At 45.8% G+C, this 25,400-nt stretch overlaps 1 protein-coding gene across 8 annotated transcripts in view; it reads right to left on the bottom strand.

Moving 5' to 3' along the window:
• TBL1X (transducin beta like 1 X-linked) overlaps positions 1-25,400 on the bottom strand; it is a 226,338-nt gene that overhangs the window by 52,606 nt on the left and 148,332 nt on the right. For 6 of the 8 annotated variants that reach the window (XM_067022995.1, XM_067022997.1, XM_059050110.2 and 3 more), the window contains 2 exons: positions 14,980-15,068; positions 772-890 (listed from right to left, as the gene is read on the bottom strand). In XM_067022995.1, coding sequence (XP_066879096.1) covers positions 772-829 — 58 coding nt within the window. In that variant the 5' untranslated portion in view covers positions 830-890; positions 14,980-15,068. Of the gene's footprint in view, positions 1-771; positions 891-14,979; positions 15,069-25,400 lie in introns of those variants that run through there. The other 2 variants (XM_067022998.1, XM_067022999.1) reach the window with 2 other exon arrangements.

Raw genomic sequence — 25,400 nt, forward strand, 5'->3', positions numbered from 1 at the left:
TATGTGTACACCAGCCCATAAATGCCCTCCCTGTGCTGGGGGCCCAGAACCCCAAATCACCCCACCCCCATATATATACACCAGCCCATAAATGCCCTCCCTGTGCTGGGAGCCCAGGACCCCAAATCACCCCCGCCCCCATATATATACACCAGCCCATAAATGCCCTCCCTGTGCTGGGGGCCCAGAACTCCAAATCACCCCACCCCCATATATATACACCGGCCCATAAATGCCCCTCCCTGTGCTGGGGGCCCAGAACCCCAAATCACCCCACCCCCATATATATACACCAGCCCATAAATGCCCTCCCTGTGCTGGGGGCCCAGGACCCCAAATCACCCCACCGCCATATATATACACCGGCCCATAAATGCCCTCCCTGTGCTGGGAGCCCAGAACCCCAAATCACCCCACCCCCATATATATACACTGGCCCATAAATGCCCTCCCTGTGCTGGGGGCCCAGGACCCCAAATCACCCCCGCCCCTCACCATACCTATCCCAACTGCTCTTGATCTTAATTCCAATCTGATATCACGTGAACAGAAATGTCAAGGGAAAGAAGAACACACTGCCTCATCCCACGCCAGGAATGGGGAGGCCCCAGAACCTTCTCTCCCCCCCCCCCCGACCCCCCCGAATCCTCTGAACAAGCGTGTTCTCAGCTCTGCTCTTCTACAGCCTGGGTGTCCGAGCGGTGAGGGGCTGCTCGCTGTGCACGTGGCACGTGGAAGGTGATTTCCTACGGACGGGAAGCCGCCTCTTACCTGACTCCTGGAGGTACCGATACACCAGGAAGTTCACCTCGTCACTGGTTATGCTCATCTTAGCCTCACCTCGCGGCGATGAGGTCTTTACGGAGCGGGAGCCACCTTCTGTGAGAACGCTGAGAGGAGAAAGTGGAAGAGAGTTTTGAAACACTGCCGGTATTTTTTTTTTTACTGCATTCTTTTTGAGATGATTGAAAAATATAATACTTAGGATGCTGTACATGTGAAGGTAATTAATGCCTGATCCGTGCTGTATTTTGTGATTACATAAAGATTTTATAATTGTGTGTGTGTGTGTGTGTGTGTATAGACACATTCATACAGGTGAAAATTTTCCCAAAAAAGATGAGTTGGTGTATTTTATAATGCTGGGATGGACTCATATATAAACCACTAATGGAGACAAACTCAGGGGCCACAGAAAATGAGAACACTGATTTTTTTTTTTTTGCGGTACGTGGGCCTCTCACTGCTGCGGCCTCTCCCGTCGCGGAGCGCAGGCTCCCGACGCGCAGGCTCAGCGGCCACGGCTCACAGGCCCAGCCGCTCTGCGGCACGTGGGATCTTCCCGGACCTGGGCACGAACCCGTGTTCCCTGCATTAGCAGGTGGACTCTCAACCACTGCGCCACCAGGGAAGCCCCTAATTACATTATTTTTATATTTTGTTCATGGTGAACTAGGTTACTGGATTTCCTTGAGTTTAACAGTTCTTTTTTTTTTTTTTTTTGCAGTACGCGGGCCTCTCACTGTTGTGGCTTCTCCCGTTGCGGAGCACAGGCTCTGGACGTGCGGGCCCGGTGGCCACGGCTCACGGGCCCAGCCGCTCCGCGGCACGTGGGATCTTCCCAGACCGAAACACGAACCCACATCCCCTGCATCGGCAGGCGGACCCTCAACCACTGCGCCACCAGGGAAGCTCGAGATCACTGATTTTTAATTCACTGAAAACCCCGTGTGCGTTACGATCACAACGCAGTTGCCAGCGAGCTTGAATGGAATCCTGCTGCGCAGGGGGACAGACGGGGCTGCCTCCGATGCCGCCCTCCCCTCGGCAGACGGGGAAGACGGCCGGGTGGGCCAGCGGGCACGCTGACACCCCCAGGCAGGGCGACCGTATGGTCTGGAAAACACCTGTGGTTCTGAAGCAGAGATTAATCATAACACCTTCCACTCGTAAAAGTTCAGGATGAACTTGACCGTCACGGAACCTATACGGTGCACGTGGCCCTGAGAAGGCAGACACACATCAGTGCGGAGCTACGTCAGCGTATGTGTCACCCTGACATGACTTCTACACAGCGGCCAGGCGTCAGGAAGCCAGCCCACGGACACAGAGAGGACCTACGTCGTTTGTGTCCTGCCACAGAACTGGCTGCATGAGTCTGGCCGAGTCTACAGGACCGGGAATGCAGGTAGAAACTCGGGGGTAGAGTGAGGGGGTGATGAGAACTTCGGAAGCCTCTGTGTCCCAGGCAGACAGGGAGAAAGAGCCTTATTTTCTTCACAATCCTAAGTCAGACCTAGGAGGGCCCTGGCCCAAAGAGGACAGAAGTCAATCAAACAGAACGCTTCTACCCACAGAAGGAGCAGAATTCACACGCGTGTGTCAGTGCATCCACTCCCAACGGCAGCGGCCAAGAAGGGCCACAGCTTCCTTCAATCGTGTCACCGACACTGAACGGTTCAGGCTGCCTGGGAACTGTCTTCAGAGCCCATGCCATATGTTTTCAGGCATCTTTATGGTGGCAAGTCTTTCATTATTGAATTATAACTAAATTTCCATTTGTTTAGAAAAAGAGAAAAGGACAAAATGCACATCTCAAGGTGGGAGGATTTGAATGAAAGGTTGTCATAATGGACACACCCCACGATGGCCCCCCAGTGAGTCCCACCTGGTATAATCCCCTCCCCTCCAGTGTGGGCAGGACCTACGACTCCCTTCTACCCCACAGAATACGTCAAAGGAGATGGATGCCACACCCCGGTTAGGTTACATGGCAAGGGTGACCAGATGTCACTCCCGTAATTGTTACGTTACACTGTGTAAGACTCTCACCGGACTAGAGAAAGACTCTTCTGCTGGCCTTCACATGAACCGCCCAGGGAACCAAGGGGGCAGTCTTTAGAAAGCTGTGCGCCTCAGTCCTACCACCACAAGAAAACTGAGTTCTGCCAACAGTGTGAGCTTGGAAGAAGACCCTTCCCTTCTCAGCTCTAAATGAGGACGCGGCCTCTCGAGACCCTGCGCAGAGGAGCCCTGCACGTGCCCAGTCTCCCGACCCTGGGAAACTGTGAGAGGATAAGCGTGTCGTTTCTAGCTGCTGAGTCTGTGGTCATTTGTTACGCAGCGGGCAGATAACTGATACAGGGGCCTCCTGGGGCGCTCCAGTTTTCACTTTGTCGTCTTAACAAGATTTTAATTTGTAGTTACCAGAATTTTGTCATGCAAAAATACTTACCTCCTTCACTTAATTAGGTGGTATTTGTGTACTTCTGTAGACAATGGAAAGAAAATTGGACGGTCAAAATATAAATTTGTCCTGAGATGTCTGCTTGAACTCTGGGGAGTTCACAGGTAAGATGGCATTAGGGAGATATTTGAGACTAAATAAAAAGCTATGAAATCAGAGCATACCCAAGTGGAAAAATAAAACTATTCAAGGGGCAGAACAAACAATAACAAAGATGTGTATGGCAGAAGAGTGTAGCTCTGAGGAGACTTTGGCTGATATTGAGTGGCAGTAATGACGATGACTCAGTTCTCGTGAGGAACTCAGGCTCACGTTCTCTCTACGGTAAATGGTGGCGCCAGTGGGATGTGATGAGCTCTTGAGGGCTCCACCCTCATGAACGGGTGGAGTGCCCTTACAGAGAGAGACCCCAGAGAGTCCTCCCGCTTGCTGCCGCGTAAGAACACACTGACGTACACTTACTAGACTACAGTGCGGCGTAACCCTTACACGCAGGGAAGACGGCGGTATCTGGTCCTCACCAGATACCGAATCTGCTGGTGCCTGGATCTTGGACTTCCGGCCTCCAGAACTGTGGGAAATAAACGTCTGCTGTTTAGGCTGTCCAGTTTATGGCACTGTGTCCTAGCAGCCTGAACGGACTCAGACACCAGCCCAACCCCCTTTTCTTTTACTGTCATTCTGAGAGCTTATAAACAGTGAGCTCTCATCTAACCAACAGGGGTCTCTCAGCCTCAGGGAGTCCGACTCGGGGCCGACGACTCTGTTACGGGAGCTCTGTGCACTGTAGGATGATCAGCAGCAACCCTGGCCTCTCCTCTCTAGACGCCAGCACAGCCCTCCCTCCATCGTGCCCTACGGTCGTGGTGATCAAAAACACCCCCAGACACGGCCAAATACTACAAATTGCTAAACTGCTGCTGGCCGAGAACAACTGTTACACAGGCACGCGAAGCATTTTGTGTTTGAAATGACTTCCATTTATAAAACTGTACGAGCACGTGGAGCTAGCTCACAGACACTGCCTCACGAAGCGGCCACGCCACTGAAAAGGATCCTTCAAAATGCACCACGAGAGCTTGGCTTTTGCAAAGAGTCTATGTAAAATCTTGCCACAAAACCACGTTTCCATACGGAAAGCACTGATTTTTGTCTTTCAGCGCCCAGATCTTTCTTGTTTTCTAAGGAGAAGGTGTTTGGATACATACGGACGACACCCCCGTTCCCAGAGCCTGCTTCACGTTCCCCACCCAACAAGTGTCTGTAATACGCGTTAGAAGTGTCTGCACAAGCGTTAGCACAGGACTCTGGAGCAACAGAACTTAAGATCCTCAAGAGACGGGGAATTATGGACGACTTTTGTGAGTCCGCTCCTCTGTTCTTCTTTATGCATCAGCCTTTTTTTTTCCCAACTAAGAAAACTTCTGTTTAAGCTCTAGCTCTCTACTTTCTGATCCCAGATCCATCTTCTCTCTGAAATTTTAAGTTAGGATCCAAGGATCAGAATGTTTTCCCCAATATGATGTTAACTTCTTTTTTTGTGTGTGTGGTACACGGGCCTCTCACTGTTGTGGCCTCTCCCGTTGCGGAGCACAGGCTCCGGACGCGCAGGCTCAGCGGCCACGGCTCACGGGCCCAGCCGCTCCGCGGCACGTGGGATCTTCCCAGACTGGGGCACGAACCTGTGTCCCCTGCCTCGGCAGGCAGATTCTCAACCACTGCGCCACCAGGGAAGCCCTGATGTTAACTTCTTAAAGGACTTTTGATTTGTAAACAGCAGAGGAAGGAAAACAAAAACCGTCCCCGGCCTGTGACAGAACCAGGCATGTCATACCATTTGGCTGACAAGAGCGTCATGTGTTTCTACTGACTGGTCCACCTCGACATAGGCACACCTGGAGGTATCGTGGGTTCGGTTCCAGACCACAGCAATAAAGGTGAGTCACGGGATTTTTTCTTGGTTCCCCAGTGCATGTAAGAGTTAGGTTTACACTATACTGTAGCCTGTTAAGTGTGCAACAGTATTACGTCTAGAAAAAGCTATATACCCTAATTTAAAAATTTATTGCTAAAAAATGCTAACCAAAATCTGAGCCTTCAGTGAGCTGTCATCTTTTTGCAATAACATCAAAAATCACTGATCACAGATCACCATGACAGATAAAGTCTGAAATGGTGCAAGAACGACCTTAATGTGACACAGAGACACAAAGTAGCAAATGCGGTTGGAAAAATGGCGCCAGTCGACTTCCTCGCTGCAGGGCTGGCACCAACCTTCAATTTGTAAAAAACGCTATGTCGTCTCCGAAGTACAACATGTGGCATTTATGAGGTATGACTGTACACACATGAGGTACGTGTATGTACACATATGATGAGGTATGCCTCTACAGGTGTTAATTTTTACAAGCTGATCTAATTATTGGATCAAAGTCCCCCCACCAATAAAACACCTTCTTAAATTAAATGGTTTAAACTTCTTAAATGACTATTTCTTCTAAAACCTAACTAGTTCCAAAAAAAGGATTTACAGTGACTAGTGAACTGAAATGTGCATCATATATATTGTGAGACTGTTCAATACACACAGGAGAACCTTCTTTAAACCGACCATAAACCACAGCAACACTCAACCCACTGCAACGCTTTGGGTGCGATTACACCACAACCAAGAGAAACCAACAACTAACTGGGGTCTGACTGCGGTACCTCTGAGCAACGCGCTTGAAGGTGGCTGCCGTCGTTTTACTGGGTCAACAGCACTATTTTGACTCAAATGAGTAAAATGGCTGATCGTGACCCGGCAAAAACTACTGTTTCTGACAAATTTCGCCAAGATCTACATAACGTTGGGTAAAAAAGTTACCTATCCTCTTTTCTCCAAGACAAGAGCTCAATTTCCAGAGAGAGATGTTAGAATGAAATCATGGGTTTTTTAAAATCAGGGATTTTCTACATAATTCCATGGATAATAAATAAACGTGCTGGTATTACAGTGCTATTCAAAGTTCTGCTGGGGCTGGAAGACCTCTCAACCAAGGGTCTGGGTGGGGGGGGTCCCTCGGGGGGTGTCCCTCCCCACGCCGCGTCTCCGGTGCGGGTGGCAGTGGGGACACTTCGCGGCTCGCCTGCCATCTGACCATGTGGGGCGCCGTTTTCTGAGGCAGCCCATAAGCCAAGGCTCAGGAAGGGTGCCTTCCTCCTCTTCCTTAGCAAACTGGGACCCCCACCTCTCAGAGCACTGCTCGTCGAAGCCCCCCCCACCCCCACCTCTGCTGAGAGGTGAGCCGGCCCGTAGACGCAGGTGTGGAGCAGCCGCAGGCAAAAGGCGCCGAGCTCCCGGCTGGCGAGCTCGGCCCGGGGCACGCCATTCACTCCGGGACGGGCGTGGGCTCCTCCGCCCCAGACGCGGACACGTGAAATTTACCTTGGTGGCTCAATTCCCAGGTCTGGTGTCTTGTTTTGTTTTTTTCAATTGTGTTCAAATATACACAACATATAATTGACCATCGTGACCACTTTCAAGTGCACAACGCGGTGGTGGCATTAAGGACACTCTTCCTGTTCTCGTGCAGCCACCCCCTACCTCCCCCCACAACTACTTCATCACCGCCCACGACCTCTGCCCCCAGTGAACACTGACTCCTCGTCCTCCCCTCCCCCCGGCCCTGGGAACCACTCTTCTGCCTCCTTTCTGTCTCTGTGACTCTGAAATGAGAGCCAAGGTTACATCTTGCAGGTGGGAAGGCGGTTTCCGTCCGCTCTGAGGCACTCTGCGACTGCAAATACTAGCACAGCCCCGACGCTCGCCATGGACTTTCTTCGATCACCCTCAGGGCCGGACGTCACTTCCTACAAAAACACCTCGTCACAAAGAAACGCTCTGCGACGAGAAGAAGAGCCCACAGTGAGAAGCCGCCACGCCTCGCGTGAGATGGGCACGGGGGCCCCAGCCTCGTGTTTACCGCAACCCTGCTGCACATCGAAACACAGGCCAGTGCTTCACCCTGCTTCTCCCGCACTTGAGATAAATGAGGTACAAAGGGATGACAGAAAAAGTTACCGAGCACCTACGATATTCAAGGCACGGTGATGGCAACAGCAGGCATGAAACAAATTCAGATGCAGGTGCGCGCGCACACACGCACGGGCGCGCGCACACACACGCACGGGCGCGGGCACACACACACACAGCGCTTCCTTGAAGTGTTAGTAAGACGTCTATGCAAATAACGAAAAGCTTCTGTACGTTCAAGCCCCGCGCCTATAGTGTAAGGTACTAAGAGGGACGGCGGCAGGTTCCCAGGGAAGGCTAGGTCAGGGAAGAGGAAGAAGGTGAATCCTTGACTGACGGACACCAGATCTGGTGGAGAAGCATGAAAAAGGAAGGAAAGGCAGGAGCTGTGTGTGTGGGGGTGTGTGTGTGTGGGGGGTGGGGGTGGGGGTGGGGTGCTGGGTAACCTTCAAGGGCGTATCAAGTGCTCCCTGGGACCAGGGCGGGAAGATGGCCCTCTGTGCCATCACCGTGGAATGTGAGGTGGGGGAGAAGTTGGCCTGTGTCCTTGCTGCCAAGGACGATTTTTGTGGGCACATGATGTGGAGCTCGAAATGCTTGGACTGGCTGCAATAAAGCTGGAGTACACCAGGGTGACGGTTCCAATGTCCACGGACTTACCGGCTAGAGGTAAGGGAACTAACGTCCTGAGAGCCACAGGGGGGAGCACAAAACGTGGGACTCGGGGGCTTCGTGGCTCAGAGCCAGATGGCCTTATTCCTAATCGCACCTCCACCCCTTTCTAGCCGTGCGCTGCAGGGCGAGTCACGTGGCTCAGTTTTCCCTTCTCCACACTGAAGATCGTGAGAGCCGTTACACGCGGCACAGGCGGTGAGGACGCAAAGCTTTCAACCAGGCTCCCAGGTCAGGGCCCCGTGCACAGGAGAGAGGCAGGACGGCTACTACTCCCACTCGGCTACCTGCGAGCACCCCCCAAGCGAGGAGCCCCCGAAAGGGCCGGAGGAATGCAGCACCCTTGCCAGAGCGGTTCAGAGCTGGCAGCGGGCGACGCGTGAAGAGGCCAGTGGCAGGTCGAGAGCCCGTCCGAGAAAGCAGCTTCCTCCACACGCGGCCCGGCCCTTCCAGCGCGCAGACCCGCCCAGAGGGCCGGCTCTCACACTTCAGCACCTCGCCGGTTTCCGGAGCCGGAGCGGCAGCTGTCGCCGGCTCAAGTCCTGACGACGCCCGCGGGTGCCTTCCAACCTCCCCAGCTCTAGCACAAAGGCGAGAGCTTCTTCAACACCGGTAGATCCTCCTCGGCCTCCAAAAGAAGGAAAAAAATTAAAAAGGGCTCTTAATTACTGCAACTTGTGTTTATTCTCTTGCTTGACCCAGTTTTGATTCGAGGCACCTCCAGTTAGGTTGATTTGAGGTCTCTGGTGTCGTGACTGTGCAAAAAAGAAATAACCGCCGTCACCGCGAGGTAAAGCTACACATTCCCTCACTGTTCTGCTTACGGAAGGAGGAAAAATTAGTGCGGACTGATGCCATCCCTGGAGCTCCCTCACTGAAGACGAGTATTCCAACATAAGTAATAATTCGGGGTTAAATCCATCAGGAAGCTAAAGGGAAGATTATTTATCGTTGTTACTGATAGTATTTCTCCTTTTCGCGATTTAATTTCAAGGTGGCAACAACTCCGATGACTCTCAGTCCTGTTCACAAAATAGTTCAAACGTCAGATGCAGGGGAAATGGCGTCTGAGCGTCCCGTTGTACCGAGCATGCATTTACAGTACTGACTGTGCCCTCGCGCTCTGGGAAGGGAGGGGGCCGCCCCCAAACAACGAAATCTTCACGGCTCTTTAATTATCTTAACGGGTATGATCACAAGAGAGCTACCTGAGAGCCGGCTCTGCGAGAGGAAGACAGAGAGGGCAAGCGCGTGCGCTCCCTGACAAAAGGAGGGGAGCCTGGCTCGGAAACAGAGAAGCGAGCACACGGTGATTAGAGGGCAGGGGGCGCGGTGCGCCGCCGACACCACTGGTGGCGGAAGTTTCTCTTTCAACAATCTGCCCCATTATGAAATGTTCCCTTAAAATCCTTTAAAGCAGGGACGGAAGAAAGTCTGTCTCGTGTCTTGTCTCCGCTGTTAGTCTGCTGGCTTTCACGCTGGAGGAATCCATCCCTTAAAGTAATCTGGACGAGGCTCGGGGCGCTTTGGGACTTGACTCCGTGCAGACTGAGGGCCGAGGGCCAGAGCAGCTGGGAGATCTGCTAGAAATTACCTCATCGTAACAGGGCACTGCTCTTCTCTCCGCATTGCACAAATTCCCTGCCAACTGGAACGTAGTGTGGGTCTTACCTCCCTGCTTGCTTTATCCATAATGTTTTTCTCTCTTCAAACGGAAACTGAGTTTCCCAGTGATCAGTTTACGGTGAGAAGTTTTCATCTGCGCGTCAGCATTTACATGTAAACCCTTCCGTACAGTCTCGACGGGGACCAGCTTATCGTGAGCTGAAGCAGGCTCGTTCTATAGGCCGTGTACCGGTTCTGCCGGCGTCGCCGCAACGAGGCCGCCGTGTGGTCACTGGAACTAGTGGGAGCTACTCTGTCGCCCGACGACGGCACGAGTGTGATTCCATAAATTAAGGCACTTACAGCTGGGCCCCGGCTACAGGAGAATATATACATAGAGGAGACTGGGCGGGGGACGGGCAAACGTTAACAGTGGTTTCATCTTCTTTTTGTTGTTGTTAACAGACCTATCTTCATTCACCAATGAGTCTGTCTATTATTTTACAGTAAGAGAAAAAAAAATGCCCCCCAAGGTTAAGATTTTTCACTAATTTTACACTTATATTTACTTACTTGGGAGTCACATGGTCCAAAATCATAATCGAAGAACTATTATTTTATTTACCGGAGCTCACATGCCTAGCAGTGGAATTGCCATTGAAATGTAAGAATGAACGAGTACAGTTAAGATGGAACCCTCAAAAGGGTTTTCATGACGGGAGAAAACGTCCATGATATGGCGATAGATGAAAAAAGTAGGTTTCAAGATGGAACGTGCATGTTGCTAAGTTTCATTTTGTACACACACGCGAAAGATACCCTCTAAAATACAGAACATATAATAAAAGACACCCATCACTCCAGGGGTGGGATCATGCTGGAATTTTATCTGTGTAGGTGTGTGTGGCCTTTCTGTAGTTTCCAAATTTTCTCCTATGAACGTGAGCTGTTTTCAGATTCATGAAAATGTACTTAAAATCTGGCAGTGTCTTCAGAAATCATCACTATGAGAGCAACCCAGCTAAGCAGGGTTGAGAGAGCAGAGAGGAGGGAGGGAGTCTTCCTGGGTTACAAAAATAATGCTGCGCTTCACAAAATCGAAAACATCCCCTGGGTGAGGCATTCAGAAAGGGTCCTTTCTGTGCCCGGCGGCCCTTCTGCGTTAATTAACGGCTGGCTGGGGCCTTCCATCCCAACCCTGTGTGCAGAGCCGTGAAGGATGCCGACGTGACAAGGGAGGCGTCCCGTCCTGGAGTCACCTCCCGCCAAGACCACGTGTGCATCTCCAAAGCGGCCACCGGGTCCCCTCACAAACCCTCTGAGCCGCAAACCCTCCCCACCCTACACTTCTCTGCCTGATCGGGAGGCAGACCCAGAAGGAAGCCTTCCTGAAAACCGTTCCCCCAGTCACAGCAAACCACTGCTAAGGAAGCCTGCATCACGGAGCCCGACGACGCATGTGAGACCAACAGCGCAGTTATCGTTTCACAGTCTTCTCCTCTACACGGTGAAATGCCAGTCCGGGTGCCCAAGGTTTCCCGGCAAAGTGCCTTGGCAGACACAGACAGCTGCTGCTTCCACATAAGAGTATAGTCTGCCTTCTTTTGCTAACGACTTTGGTCCTGCAAGCTAACGCTTCCGATTAATCTGTAAATTAACGTACAGATTTTAATTATCTCTAAGACCGAGAGGCTGGAATCGGATTCTTTACAACGTGCACTAGGCCCTCAGACAAATTTCAGGACTACGTACCGGCCGGTTGTGACACCTCTAAGACACTGTGATTTTCACCCACATACGCAGGACTTATTTGGGCCCTGAGGACTCCCTTTTCTGCAGTAGCTGGAGTCCTAAGTGAGGTCATTTACTCATACAAGGTGACCTCCGAAGTTCTGAAAAATAAACCCTGTGGTTTTCTCCGTAGATATGAAGGCGGGCGATGCCTTGCCCTTTGAGGTAGCCTGCATCTCAAAAATCTTGGTGTCAAAGCGTATCTTGATGCTTCAATTGACATGAATGACAACCACAGCAAAAGTTTTAAAAGGGAAGTACTTAAAGCACCATGAACCCAAGTATCTGCTGAGAGTTCAGTGAGCCTCATGTTCTGTCGGCAAACGCAGGAACTCGGTCTTGCGGTCAGACGCTCGGCATTTTAAATCTCCGCAGCCACAAAACGGTTAAGATGGAAACACAAAACAAAGTAGTGACAGTAGCCGTGAGTGGGGTTCGTCAATCTCAGGGCTCCGGACTTCCGGGACCACATAAACCTCTGGGATGGGCCGCCCTGTGCACCGCAGGGCGCCGAGCAGCACCCCTGGTCTCCACCCACTAGATGCCAAGAGGGCTCAATCTCCCTGAAAAATGTCTCCAGACGTGCTCACCCGTCCCCCGGGGAGGGCGCGGGGGCAGGGGCGGGGGCGGGGAACCGCCCACGACCGAGAACATCTGAGTGGGGGCGGTTACACAAGGCCAGAGCCGCTCTTCAATTTGAGGAAGGCCCTCAAATTCCTAAAAGTCTGGATTCCCCGAGAATCTGCAGCGCTCTTCGTCGAGTCAGCACAACTTGGATGCCGCCCTAAGCACGCCACAGACCTTGCAGAGCTGCACCTCGGATGTCCTCCAACTCAAAGGCCGCAGTCCGAAGAGGGAGAAATGAAACGGGTGTGTTTCTCTAGGTCAAGGTGGGCACGCTGTGGCCCGCAGGCCAATTCCCACCTGTAGCTGCATTCTGCAACGACTGTGAGCTATCGATAGCTTTTACATTTTTAAATGGTCGAAAAGGAAACCAGAACAATGCTGTTTTGCCACCCATGAAACTGATACGACGTTCAAATCCCAGCGTCCATCAGTGAAGTTTCGTTGGCACTCAGCCACGTTTGTTCGTCTGTGTAAGATCGGTAGCTGCTCTCACACGACAAGGGCAGAGCTGAGCGGCTGCAACACAGACCCACTGGCCCACAAAGCCTCAACTATCTACTCTGTAGCCCTTGACAGAAGAGGTCTGCCAACCTCGCTCTCCTGAAGAGTCTCCCCTTTCTACACTAGCGCACACCTGCCTTGTCCCTTCCCAGCCTGAAGTCTTCCTGTCCGAGAACCTGGAGGTCATGCCCCCAAATGTGGGTGTTCCTGGCGAACACACCAACCACTGTGAAATGAAGAGCCAAGAAAACACCACAGCCACGGTCCGCCGTGAACGGCTTTCAGAGGAGGCACCTGCCGAAGCTAGGTAAGTCTAAGGGCAACAGGTACTAGCCCTCACTTTCTGCCGCACAGCACCCAACACAGAGAGGAGGGGCACGTGGTCTATACGACGGCCCCCAAGCTCGTGGAGGCACCACGGGGACCGTCCGTGGTAGGTAAGCTACGGCGTGTCACCTCCCAGCACGATCCCCAACGATCATCTGCGCGTATAAACTGCGCAAGGAGTTAAAGGCTACAAAACTTTCCAGAGTCATCCACAAAGCTAAGCACCGATGCCTCACACACAGCAGGGAGCCAGCGTGTGCTCAAGTCAATTCAATTCAAGCAAAGCTTACGTCCCCTAAATACTGAACTAACACACAATCGAAACACCGCTGAGCAACAGACCTCCCCTCTCTCCTCTTCCCTCTGACCTTTAAAATATGGTTCATCTGCATTTCAAAACACACTGACTGATGGTGCAGCCACTTTGGAAAAGTCGGCCAGTTCTTCAAAATGTTAAACAGAGTTACCGTAACAAGCTAGCAATTCCACTGCCAGGTATACACCCAAGAGGCACGAAGGTATACATCCACACAAAACTGGTACACGAATGCTCACGGCAGCATTATTCATGCCCACTCAATAAAAGCAGACACAACTCAAACGTCGGTCAACTGATGAATGGATAATGTGCTGCGTCCATACAATGGAATATTATTATTTGGCCATAAAAAGGAATCACGTTACAACATGGATGTCAACATCTGATGTCACAGACCCAATTAACCTTTTATAATTTTTTATTTTTTAAAACAAACGACACTTTTCAAATATTTAAGTAAAATACTGAAATTCTACTACAGTTGAACCTTTAACAACATGGGGGTTAGGGGGACTGGCCCCTGTGCAGTTGAAAACCCACTTATAACTTTACAGTTGGCCCTCTGTGTCCATGACGCCTCACCTCTGGATTCAACCACGGACTGTATACAGCAGTCCATGGTTTACTGAAAAAAATCCCGTGAAGTTCAAACCCAGTCGAGGGTCAACTGTACATATTTACCTTGTTATATATTTGGCGTTAAACAAAAATACTTCAATAAGATTCTTTTTTCTTTTTTTTAATCATCTTTACTGGAGTATAATTGCTTTACCATGGTGTGTTGGTCTCTGCTTTATAAGAAAGTCAATCAGCTCTACATACACATATGTCCCCATATCTCCTCCATCTCGCGTCTGCCTCCCATCCTCCTTATCCCCCCCCTCTAAGATTCTTACTTTGGTTAAATCCGGGTCTATCATTTTAGTTCTGATCGGTTCCTTTAAAACAATAAAGCAAAAATCTTCCCCAAATTTCCATCTTGATGTTTTAAAAATTACAAAAGTTCTATCCATTTTTTAATTTAAAAAAATTAAAGAAAGAACCAGAAAACACAAAACAGTAAATGATAAAATCAAACCCTAAAATCCCATCTACCAAAAGATAACAGCACTTTTTCTTGGTAGTGGATGGGGAGGGGAGCCATCAGTTTTAGCTTGGGATGTGGCTTCAACTCGATATATTTTTTTTTTTTTTGGCCATGCGGCTTGCAGAATCTTAGTTCCCCAACCAGGGATCAAACCCATGCCCCCTGTAATGGAAGTGTGAAGTCCCAACAACCACTGGACCACCAGGGAACTCCCTGGGCTTCAACTCTTGATGCCTGTGCATCTAGGATGGTTTGGTTTGCTCTTCGGGATACCTTATCCTCTCACTAGATTTATAAATAGTAAGCTACATGTTTTTCTAAGAAGTTTCAAGGTTAAGTAGTAGATCAATTTGCAGACAGACACAAATCATATTAAGAAACTAATAAAGCACAGCATTAAGATACAGGGGCCAACTAAGATCTAGACTCATGTGCCCAATTATAATTAATTTTGCAGCTTAATTTTAATTCACAGTGTTGACAAGAGGGAATGATTTTAGAAAGTGTCATCTGCTTCCAGGAAGACCCGGTAAAGTTTGTAATAGCTGGTTCAGTATCCACAATTCTTAGAAGGCAATAAAAGGCCAATCTGTCACGTAGAATGGACTAAACAGCCCATCATTATTTAATGATGCTCTATCTACTACCTTCAACTTCAGCAAAGAGAAAGACGTCAGACTCCTTCTAAAGAAAGCATTTTAAAACAGAAGGTGTTCAGTTTTGGCAAATGCAGCTCTGCTTCAAACGAATTTCAGGTAAAAGACAAAGATCAACGGCAGGCGTTTTACCTTTAGGCTGACTTCATGTGTAGACCTTTGAACCAGTGGGCTCCCCAGCACCCGATCATATAAAACGCCAAGTGTCTGCTGGGACCTGCCTGGTGAGAAACAGAGAGATTTGAACAACAACAACAACAAAAAAAAAACACCTTAAAATTCTTCGGGAATTGTTCACCTTTGACCTGTCCTATTCTTGTTTTCCTTTTTCACCCCAACTCAAACTTAACACATTTTACTGTTTCATAAACTCTGTCTTAAAACTTTAACACAAACTATACAGTTTTATTTGCAGTGTGAAAAAGGAGAAATTAAAATGGCCAGTCAGTATTATGGTACATGTAGAGATTTGTAAGGAAAAAGTCTCAAAGTAAATAAAATTGATTTTAGCTCAGATATTGTTCCTGCTATCATTCAGTGATAATTAATGCCCACTTGAAATATCTTTGTTTGGGGACCGTATCACATGCCACCAATAAATTAAACTGTACACACCCTTAAGAGAAGCAAAGATGCTCCAGACATCTTTTCTGACATTACAGACATTGCTCGGGCAAATGTTTACCACCATCACGGCGCGTGCATGTTTGTGTGCAGACAGCCGCTCTTTTATGTGCTCAAATAAACACAGGAACACTAGAATCTTTTTTTCCTTTTTTGGCTTCCCTAAAATAAAGCGAAAGCAAGCACTGACTCTCAACTTTCACATGATTGTTTTCCTACATTTCCATTTCACAGGGGTTCCACTTGCATGGATTTCTGAAGAAGCCAGGGGTATATCTCGTAAGATAATCCTTCATATCAAAAACTCATTTTTATTTTTCAGTCAGTATAAAGAGTAAGCAGTCAACCAGGATCTACTTAACGATAGTTACCTTCTTCCTCATAAACTGTCTTCAGGTGTGAGTGAATCCAGTCTCCTATGGGGTTTAAATTATCTACAAGCTGAAGAACTAAGGAAATTAAATGCCTGTCGTTTTCTCTACATTCTTGTTCCAACGGTCTTAAGTGATAATAAAAAGGTGCCAGGTTGAATATAATTCAAATCCATAAGTGAGGTTCTGAATGAAGGTGTTTCTCATTAGCGAATTTATACAGAACCTCTTGAAATGTTTTAAGGAAATTCAAGGAAATTACTTCCACTGAGTCCTGTTTATAGTTACACTGCTCCAAGAAAGGAGATTAAAGGGATTCTACAAGCAGGTTCATAGGCCCGTAAGTTTCATTACAGTGCATTTTTAAATAACATAAGGATATATAAGATAAAACCAGGACAAAAATCTACCACCGAAGGAAAATAATATGATTTAATAATAAGATTTAAACAAAATTCCTCTATAGCTCTTTGAAGCAGGCACAAGGGAATACTGACTTTGCTTATAAGAGAAAAATACATTTCATTATGAAAAAAATTCGGTAGTGGAGATGCAACAGGACGATACTCCTTACAGTAACCTGAAGCAGACAGCAAACTATTTTCAGGATTGGGATGTAAACCCAAAAGAGCCTTATGATGAAACTGCTAAATACCATAAAGTACCAAAATATAAGCAGATGCCACCACACTAAGGCCCAAACTGCTTGAAAATTACAACATTAAAATCCATAATAATTCAATTAAGTAATTAATATATAAACAGCTCTCATTACAAGCTGTTCAGGAAAAAGCTTTAGTATCAAATTCCTATTCTCCGGCCCAAAACAGATGGTAACTCACAAATTGAAGGTTATCTTTGATATAAGTTGTTAAATTCAGTACATGTAATTAACATCATCTGTGTGTTATAAACACAAAAGACGTGAAATATGACTGGTTAATAACATTCCGGTTATGCAACATGTCAAAATTAATTAGTTTATTACTAGAAATAATAAGTTAAACTGAGAAACCTGAACTTCCAATCTCTGGTCAGTCCTGATTTTCCTATTATTAACGCCTAAATAGAAACACTATCAATAAATGGTGCTGGCAAAAATGTGCGTGCTGAAAAACATCTGTGTGAAGCGCAAATGATTTTTTAAAAAATATGTATTTATTTATTTGTTGGGCTGCGCCAGGTCTTAGTTGTGGCGCATGGGATCTTCGTTGTGGCGTGCAGGATCTTCGTTGCAGCACGCGGAATCTTTAGTCACGGCATGCAAACTCTTAGTTGCGGCATGTGGGATCTAGTTCCCTGACCAGGGATTGAACCCAGGCCCCCTGCATTGGGACCACGGAGTCTTAGCCACTGGACCACCAGGGAAGTACCCATCCCCCGCCGCACCGCCACTTTTTTTAAGTCTTTATTGAATTTGTTAGAATATCGCTTCTGTTTTTATGTTTTGGTTTTTTGGCTGAGAGGCATGAGGGATCTCAGCTCCCTGACCAGGGATCGAACCCACACCCCCTGCACTGGAAGGCAGCGTCTTAACCACTGGACCGCCAGGGAAGTCTGAAACGCAAATGACTTTAACAAATGCAATATATTCTTTACACTCAAAGGTAGTAATAAATATAAAAAGGACTCACTTTCTGGTTGCTGCCAGTTCTTGGCATGGAATGGTGTAGACAATGACTAACAGCCCTTCCACACGGGAGGTGTACAGCCTTTAGTATATTCACAGTGCTGTGCAATCACCCCCTGTGTCAAGTCTCAAAGCATTTACATCACCCCGAAAGCAAACCTCGGGCCCACTAAGTGGTCAGCCCTCAATCCCCCTCCCGCCTCCCCCGGCCCAGGCAACCACCGGCCTGCCTTCTGCCTCCGCAGATTTGCCTGTCCTGGACATTTCATATAAATGGAATCACACAGTACCTTCTTTGTGTCCGGCTTCTTTCCCTTAGCATAATGTTTTCAAGGTTCATCCACAATGTAGCCTGTATCAGTACTTCATTCCTTTGTATGGCTGAATACTATTCTGTTGGAATGCATGGACTGCCTTTTGTTTACCTTTCCATCCACCAGCTGATGGGCATTTACTTGGCTACTGTGAATACTGCTGTTAGCAACACTGACGTCCAGGAATGTGTGTGAGCCCCTGTTTTCCATCCCTTGGGTATGTATTGTCCTACATCACTGCGCCAGAGACAAGGAAGAGTGCGGCGTCTCTCTCCTTGGGGCAAACCAAATTACTCTTCCACTCAGAAGCTTTGCAAAGTCTATCAGGGCAACCAGAGGTGCTGGATTGGTTTTGTTTTGCCTGCAGCCCTGGCTATCATTCTAAATCCTTCTCCCTCCCCTGAGGCAGTTTAGCTCCAAAGTTTTGAGTTGGGAATTGCTTGCACTTCTGGCTTCTCAGGACCCCTTGAGTTGACTCTGGCTATCCAGGTACCTTCTCACACTGATATCTGATATGGATCCACGTATGTAACCCCTAACAGAAGCACGGAACTATCATGGTCTGTCCTATTTTAACACAGTGGTTTTCACCAGGCATGGCTGTGCTCTCTGCCCCAGGGGACTGTAGGATATTAGACAACGTCTGGAGACATCTTGCGGTCGTCACAAGTGGAGGAGGGGAGCTACTGGTGCCTAGTGGGTAGAGACCAGGAATAGCGCTAAGCATCTACAACTCACAGAACAGCCTCCCTGCACGGAAGACTGATCAGCCCCCAAATGCCAATAATGCCAAGCAACTTTATCTTAACAGGACAGATTTTAGACTCACTAAGTTCACCTCTTTATGACTACTGCCTGATTCTTACTGTGAAATATTAGAAGGTGAAGTAACAGTTTCACACATAATTCAAAAAGAATTATCTAGGGGATATTTTCATAGATTGTCATAATGCTTCCTTCTTGGTTGACCAGACCTGTGGAACAAAACGAATAGTCCATATGGCTCACTAAGTGAAAATTCAGGGTAAACCTACATTTTTATTGATCATAAATGAAATGCTTAACTATATACATACTGATATATCTCCTGATAAAAATGAATCAAATGTGTACAATTAAATTCCTTTAACTGCTGGTGGAGAGGTCAGCATGGAGCAGAACGGAGGCCTGCAGCCAGCAGTATATGCCAGCCACATGAGAGCCACCATCGCACTGGATCATCCAGTACCAGACCATCAAGTGCCTGCAGCTCCGGTCCATGTCCTGACTGCAACTTCAAACAGACCTCTACCAGAACCAACCTACTAAGTCACCACAGCATTCCTGACCCTCAGAATCTAACAAACCATGAAGGACGGGTGGGAAAGATACCTGGGGGCAGCAGGCCTTTTCAGTGACTGCCTCTACATCATCATCCATAGAATGAGGACAAGGACATGCACGGCTGCTGCCAGGAAAGCCTAGAACCACAGGAACTTGGAAGCCAAGCAAATGGAGCTTCCAAAGAAGTAGGAGAGAGTTTGCCAAAGCATGTTCTTCAGAATGATGTTTTCCAGATTGTTAGTATATATTTAGTATCACCACATGAAAAACAGTTCTGTGATCCGATTTTCCACGTTCAATAGGATTGGTAACCCTGGGTTATAGTTATTGAAAAACAATAAAAAGGAGCACCTAAATACATAAAACAAATACCAACAGACATAAAGGGAGAAATTGATGGGAATACAGTAATAGTAAGAGACTTAAACACCACAATGATATCAATGGACAGATCTTCCAGACAGAAAATCAATAAGGCAACAGAGATCCTAAATGATACAATAGAACAATTAGACAAAAATTGATATTTTCAGGACATTACATCCCCCCAAAAACCCAGAATACACATCTTTTCAAGTGCACATGGAACATTCTCTAGGACAGACCACATACAAGGACACAAAACAAGCCTCAACAAATTTAAGCTGAATAGAAATTATTTCAAGCATCTTTTCTGACCACAACAGCATGAAACTAGAATTGAACCACAGAAACAGAAATGAGGGAAAAGCGATTACATGGAGACTAAACATGCTTCTAAAAAAACCAAAGGGTCAACGGAGGAAATCAAAGAGGAAATTAAAAAATACCTTGTGACAAATGACAATGAAAACACAACCATACAAAATCTTTGGGACGCTGCAAAAGAAATCCTAAGAGGAAAGTTCATAGCAATACAGGCCTTCCTCAAAAAGTAAGGAAAAAATCTCAGATAAACAACCTGACCTACCACCTACAAGAATTAGAAAAAGAAGAACAAACAAAACCTAAAGTCAGCAGAAAGAAGGAAATAATAAAGATCAGAGAGAAAAGAAATAAAATAGAGTTTTATATAAAACAATGGAAAAACTCAATAAAACCAAAAACTGGTTTTTTGAGAGGGTAAACAAAAATCAACAAACCTTTGGCCAGACTCACCAAGAAAAAAAACAGAGGACCCAAATAAACAAAATAAGAAATGAGAGAGGAGAAATAACATCTGATATTGCAGAAATTTAAAAAAACCACAAGAGAACACTATGAACAGTTAGATGCCAACAAACTGGACAACCTAGAAGAAATGGACAAGTCTCTAGAAACATACAGCCCACCAAAACTAAATCAAGAAGAAATAGATATTTTTACAGACCGGTCACCAGAAGTGAAATAGAACCTATAATTTTAAAAAAAGTTCCCTGCAAACAAATTCCAGGACCGAATGGCTTCACTGCGGAATTCTACCAAACAAACAAAGAAAAACTTATACCCATCTTTTTCAAACTCTTTCAGGAGGGTGAAGAGGAAGAAACACTCTAAGACATTCTATGAAGTCACCGTCACCCTGATACCAAAACCAGACAAAGACACTACCAAAAAAGAAAATTACAGGCCAATATCTTTGATGAATACGGATGCAAAAATTCTCAACAAAATATTAGCAAACTGAATTCAACAACACATAAAAAAAAAAATCATACACCAAAAATCAAGGTGGATTCATTCCAGGGTCACAAGGATGGTTCAACACATACAAATCAATCAGTGTGATATATCACATCAAGAAAAGACAAAAACCACACGATCATCTCTATAGATGCAGAAGTAAGCATCTGACAAAATTCAACATCCATTCATGATAAAAACCCTTACCAAAGTGGGTACAGAAGGAACATATCAACATAATAAAAGCTATTTATGACAAGCCCACAGCCAACATAATATTCAATGGTGAAAAGCTGAAAGTCTTTCTGCTAACATCTGTAACAAGGGTAAAAGGAATAAAAGGTATCCAAATTGCAAGGGAAGAGATTAAATTATCATTATATGCAGATGACATGATATTATATATAGAAAACCCTAAAGACTCCATGCAAAAACTACTAGAACTGATCAACGAATTCAGCAAGGTAGCAGGATACAAGATTAACATACAGAAATCTGTTGCACTTCTTTACACTAACAATGAAATATCAGAAAGGGAGAGTAAAAAAAAAGAAATAAATAAAAAGAAACCAAAGAAACAATAAACAATCCCTTTTAAATCACTTCAAAAAAATATTTAGGAATAAACCTGATCACGTAGGTGAAAGACTTATACGCTGAGAACTATAAAACACTGATAAAGGAAATTGAAGATGATTCCAAGAAATGGAAAGACATCCCACGCTCTTGGATTGGAAGAATTAATATTGTTAAAATGGCCATACTACAGATTACCCAAAGCAATACTATGGATTACTACACAAAGCAATACTACAGAATACTACCCAAAGCAATCTACAGATTTAATGTGATCCCTATAAAAGTACCCATGACATTTCTCACAGAAGTACAACACATAATCCAAAAATTTATATGAAACCGTAAAAGACCCAGAATTGCCAAAGCAATCTGAGGGAAAAAATAAAAACAACAAAGGAGGAGGCAGAACCCTCCCAGACTTTAGGCAATACTACAAAGCTTCAGTAATCAAAACAGTGTGGTATTGATACAAAAACAGACATATGGATCAATGGAACAGAACTGAGAGCTCAGAAATAAACCCACAAAGCTACGGTCAATTAATCTTCGACAAAAGGGGCAAGAATATACAATGGAGAAAAGACAGTCTCTTCAGCAAGTGGTGCTGGGAATGTTGGACAGCCACATGTAAATCAAGAAAGTTAGAACACACCATCACACCATACACAAAAATAAACTCAAAATGCCTTAAAGACTTATAAATATACGACATGATACCATAAAAGTCCTAAAAGAGAGCATAGGCAAAAAATTCTCTGACATAAATCATACCAGTGTTGCCTCAGGTCAGTCTCCCAAGGCAATAGAAATAAAAACAAAAATAAACAAATGGGACCTACTCAAACTTAAAAGCTTTTGCACAGCAAAGGAAACCATAAACAAAACAAAAAGACAACCTATGGGCTGGGAGAAAATATCAGCAAATGATGCGACTGGCAAGGGTTTAATTTCCAAAATATACAAACAGCTCATACAACTCAATTAAAAAAAACACAACTCCATCAAAAAATGGGTGGAAGACCTAAACAGACATTTCTCCTAAGAAGACATACATATGGCCAATGAGCGAAAAGATGCTCAACATTGCTAATTATTAGACAAATCCAAATCAAAACTATAATGAGTTATCACCACCTCACAGATCAGGATGGCCATCATTAAAATGTCTACAAATAATGAATGTTGGCAAGGGTGTGGAGAAAAGGGAACACCCCCCGCCCCCCCCCCCGCCCCGACACTGTTGGTGGGAATGTAAATTGGTGTGGCCACTATGGAAAACAGTATGACGATCCCTTAAAAAACTAGAAATGGAGCTACCACATGATCCAGCAATCCTACTCCTGGGCATATATCTGCTGAAAACGCTAATTCAAAAAGATAAATGCAACCCAATGTTCATAGCAGCACTATCTACAATAGCCAAGACATGGAATCAACCTAAGTGTCCATCAACAGATGAACGGACAAAGAAGATGTAGTACACACACACACACACACACACACACACACACACACACACACACACACACACACACTGGAATATTACTCAGACATAAAAAAGAATGAAATAATGCTATTTACAACAACATGGATGGACCTAGAGATTATCATACGAAGTAAAGTAAGTCAGACAGGGGAAGACAAATATCATAAACCACTTATATGTGGAATCTAAACTATGACACAAATGAACTTATTTACAAAACAGAAACAGACTCACAGACGTAGAAAACGAACTTATGGTTACCAAAGGGGATTTGGCAGGTGCAGGGCTCAGGGGGAGATAAATTAGGACTTTGTGATTAGCAAATACACATTACTATATATAAAACAGATAAACAACAAAGTCCTTCGATAAAGTACAGGGAACTATATTCAATGCCTTGTAATAAACTATAATGGAAAAGAAAAAGAACAATAAAAATAGTTTACACATAATTGCATCTGTTATCCACCTGGCTCTGTTCTAAGTGCTTTAAGTTATGTAATCCTTTCAATAAACAATGAAAGAATCCTTCCTACCAGAATCTCACAATGTGTTTTTAATGATATATCCAGGAACCACCACTAACAGGGTCATACCAGGGGCTCACATATACTAAATTATCTCTCTCCTGTTACGATTTTCTCATGGCTCTGAGCTGTAGGCAGCAGAAATTCTGTGAGCCACCTTCCTCATCTGGCTCCTCCATGTACCCAGGTACCCACCTAGTTAATGACACTCCGTGTACAATAAATAGGCTATGGTTTGCCCAACTCTCCCATATTTCCGGCTTTTCAGAAATATGCTGAAATTTTAAAGACAACTTTCTGATTGACTTTGAATATACATTAGTTGCTAGACAGTCCAATAAAGGGAGGTTCTGCTGCTGGAAGACTGTAGGTTCTCCAAGAGAATATAAAACCAACGTGCATTTCATTAGACTTTGGAAGCTTGAAATCTAAAGATGACAGTACTTGACGAAAAGGAATGCAAGTGTGCCAAGTTGGTAATGACTTACAAAAATAAATGTTACTTTTAATATCGTAATAGTGTCAAGAAGTAGGACACTTCTAGATGAGCCTTTATACATTGGGAATTAAAAAATCAGGCCATCATCCTCATTTCTCTTTTCACTCACCGAACTAGGAAAATGGGTACTGTGAGGTGAAAGGTCACAGTGCATTAATCATCTCACCTTTTTAAAAAAATCTATTTTTGGAATACCCTTTATTTAGGTGGATTATTTATTTTTTTGCCACTATGGTAAGAGTGTACCCTTCTCTGTTTATGTGTAAACTCGAAGAGACAACACTAAAGGGATCTCTCCTCTGTTAAAGTTCTATTGATGACACAGAAAAAATGTTTTGAATTTTTTCTTAATGATAAATACTAATTTTGTGCATAAATTCCAAAGGCCTAACCTTTAATATTCTTTAAGAATAAGCATATACACCATAAAAACAACAGAAAGCTATAAATTAAAACCAAGTAACATTCTACAAGATCTTCCTTTTAAAAAGCCTGCATGGTCGGGCTTCCCTGGTGGTGCAGTGGTTAAGAATCCGCCTGCCAATGCAGGGGACACGGGTTCGAGCCCTGGTCCGGGAAGATCCCACATGCTGCGGAGCAACTAAGCCCGTGCGCCACAACTACTGAGCCCACATGCCATACTACTGAAGCCCACGCACCAAGAACCTGTGCTCCAAAAGAAGCCCGCGCCGCAACAAAGAGTAGCCCCTGCTCGCTGCAACTAGAGAAAAGCCCTCACGCAGCAATGAAGACCCAACACAGCCAAAAATAAATAAATAAGTACAATAAAAATTAAAAAAAAAAAAAATCAGTAGCCCTGAAAAAATTATTTTAAAAAAAGTCTCAGGCTTCCCTGATGGCGCAGTGGTTGAGAGTCTGCCTGCCGATGCAGGGGGACACAGGTTCGTGTCCCGGTCCGGGAAGATCCCACATGCCGCGGAGCGGCTGGGCTCGAGAGCCGTGGCCGCTGAGCCTGCGCGTCCGGAGCCTGTGCTCCGCAGCGGGAGAGGCCACGACGGTGAGAGGCCCGCGTACCGCAAACAAACAAACAAACAAACAAACAAAAAAGTCTCCATAGTTAAATGGTAATATCTGTTGTCCAATGCCTAAAAAAAATGTAGAGTTTGAATGTTTTTTGGAAGTCACATTTCAGTACTGTTATCTGTCGACGATAATCTTGGGTGTGCCATCAACTCTCCTTTCCTGTGCATTAATGTTCAATAGATCTTTACCGTACGAAACGTGAGAAAAGTTTTGGTAAAGTTTTTGACCTATATTTGAGATGGGGAAATGGTTACTACTGCAGCACGCCCATAAAGCTGGCAGTTACTGATTAAACCTCATTCACAAGCTAATGATGTGGACACTCTCTGCGCACTACCAGGGCGGGGGTCTGAGAACTTCCTGGGGAACCCAACTCTCTGTGGTCCAAGGAGGCAAAAGAAAACTTACAATCACGCGAAGATTATAAACACTGATTTTTATCTTCGTTTCCCGAAGTAGATTGTGTTCATTTTAGTGCTCATTTCTAAAACAGTAGCTCTTAAAGATGACAACGT

This window comes from Kogia breviceps, chromosome X, assembly GCF_026419965.1.
Source record: "Kogia breviceps isolate mKogBre1 chromosome X, mKogBre1 haplotype 1, whole genome shotgun sequence".
Classification (NCBI taxonomy): domain Eukaryota; kingdom Metazoa; phylum Chordata; class Mammalia; order Artiodactyla; family Physeteridae; genus Kogia; species Kogia breviceps.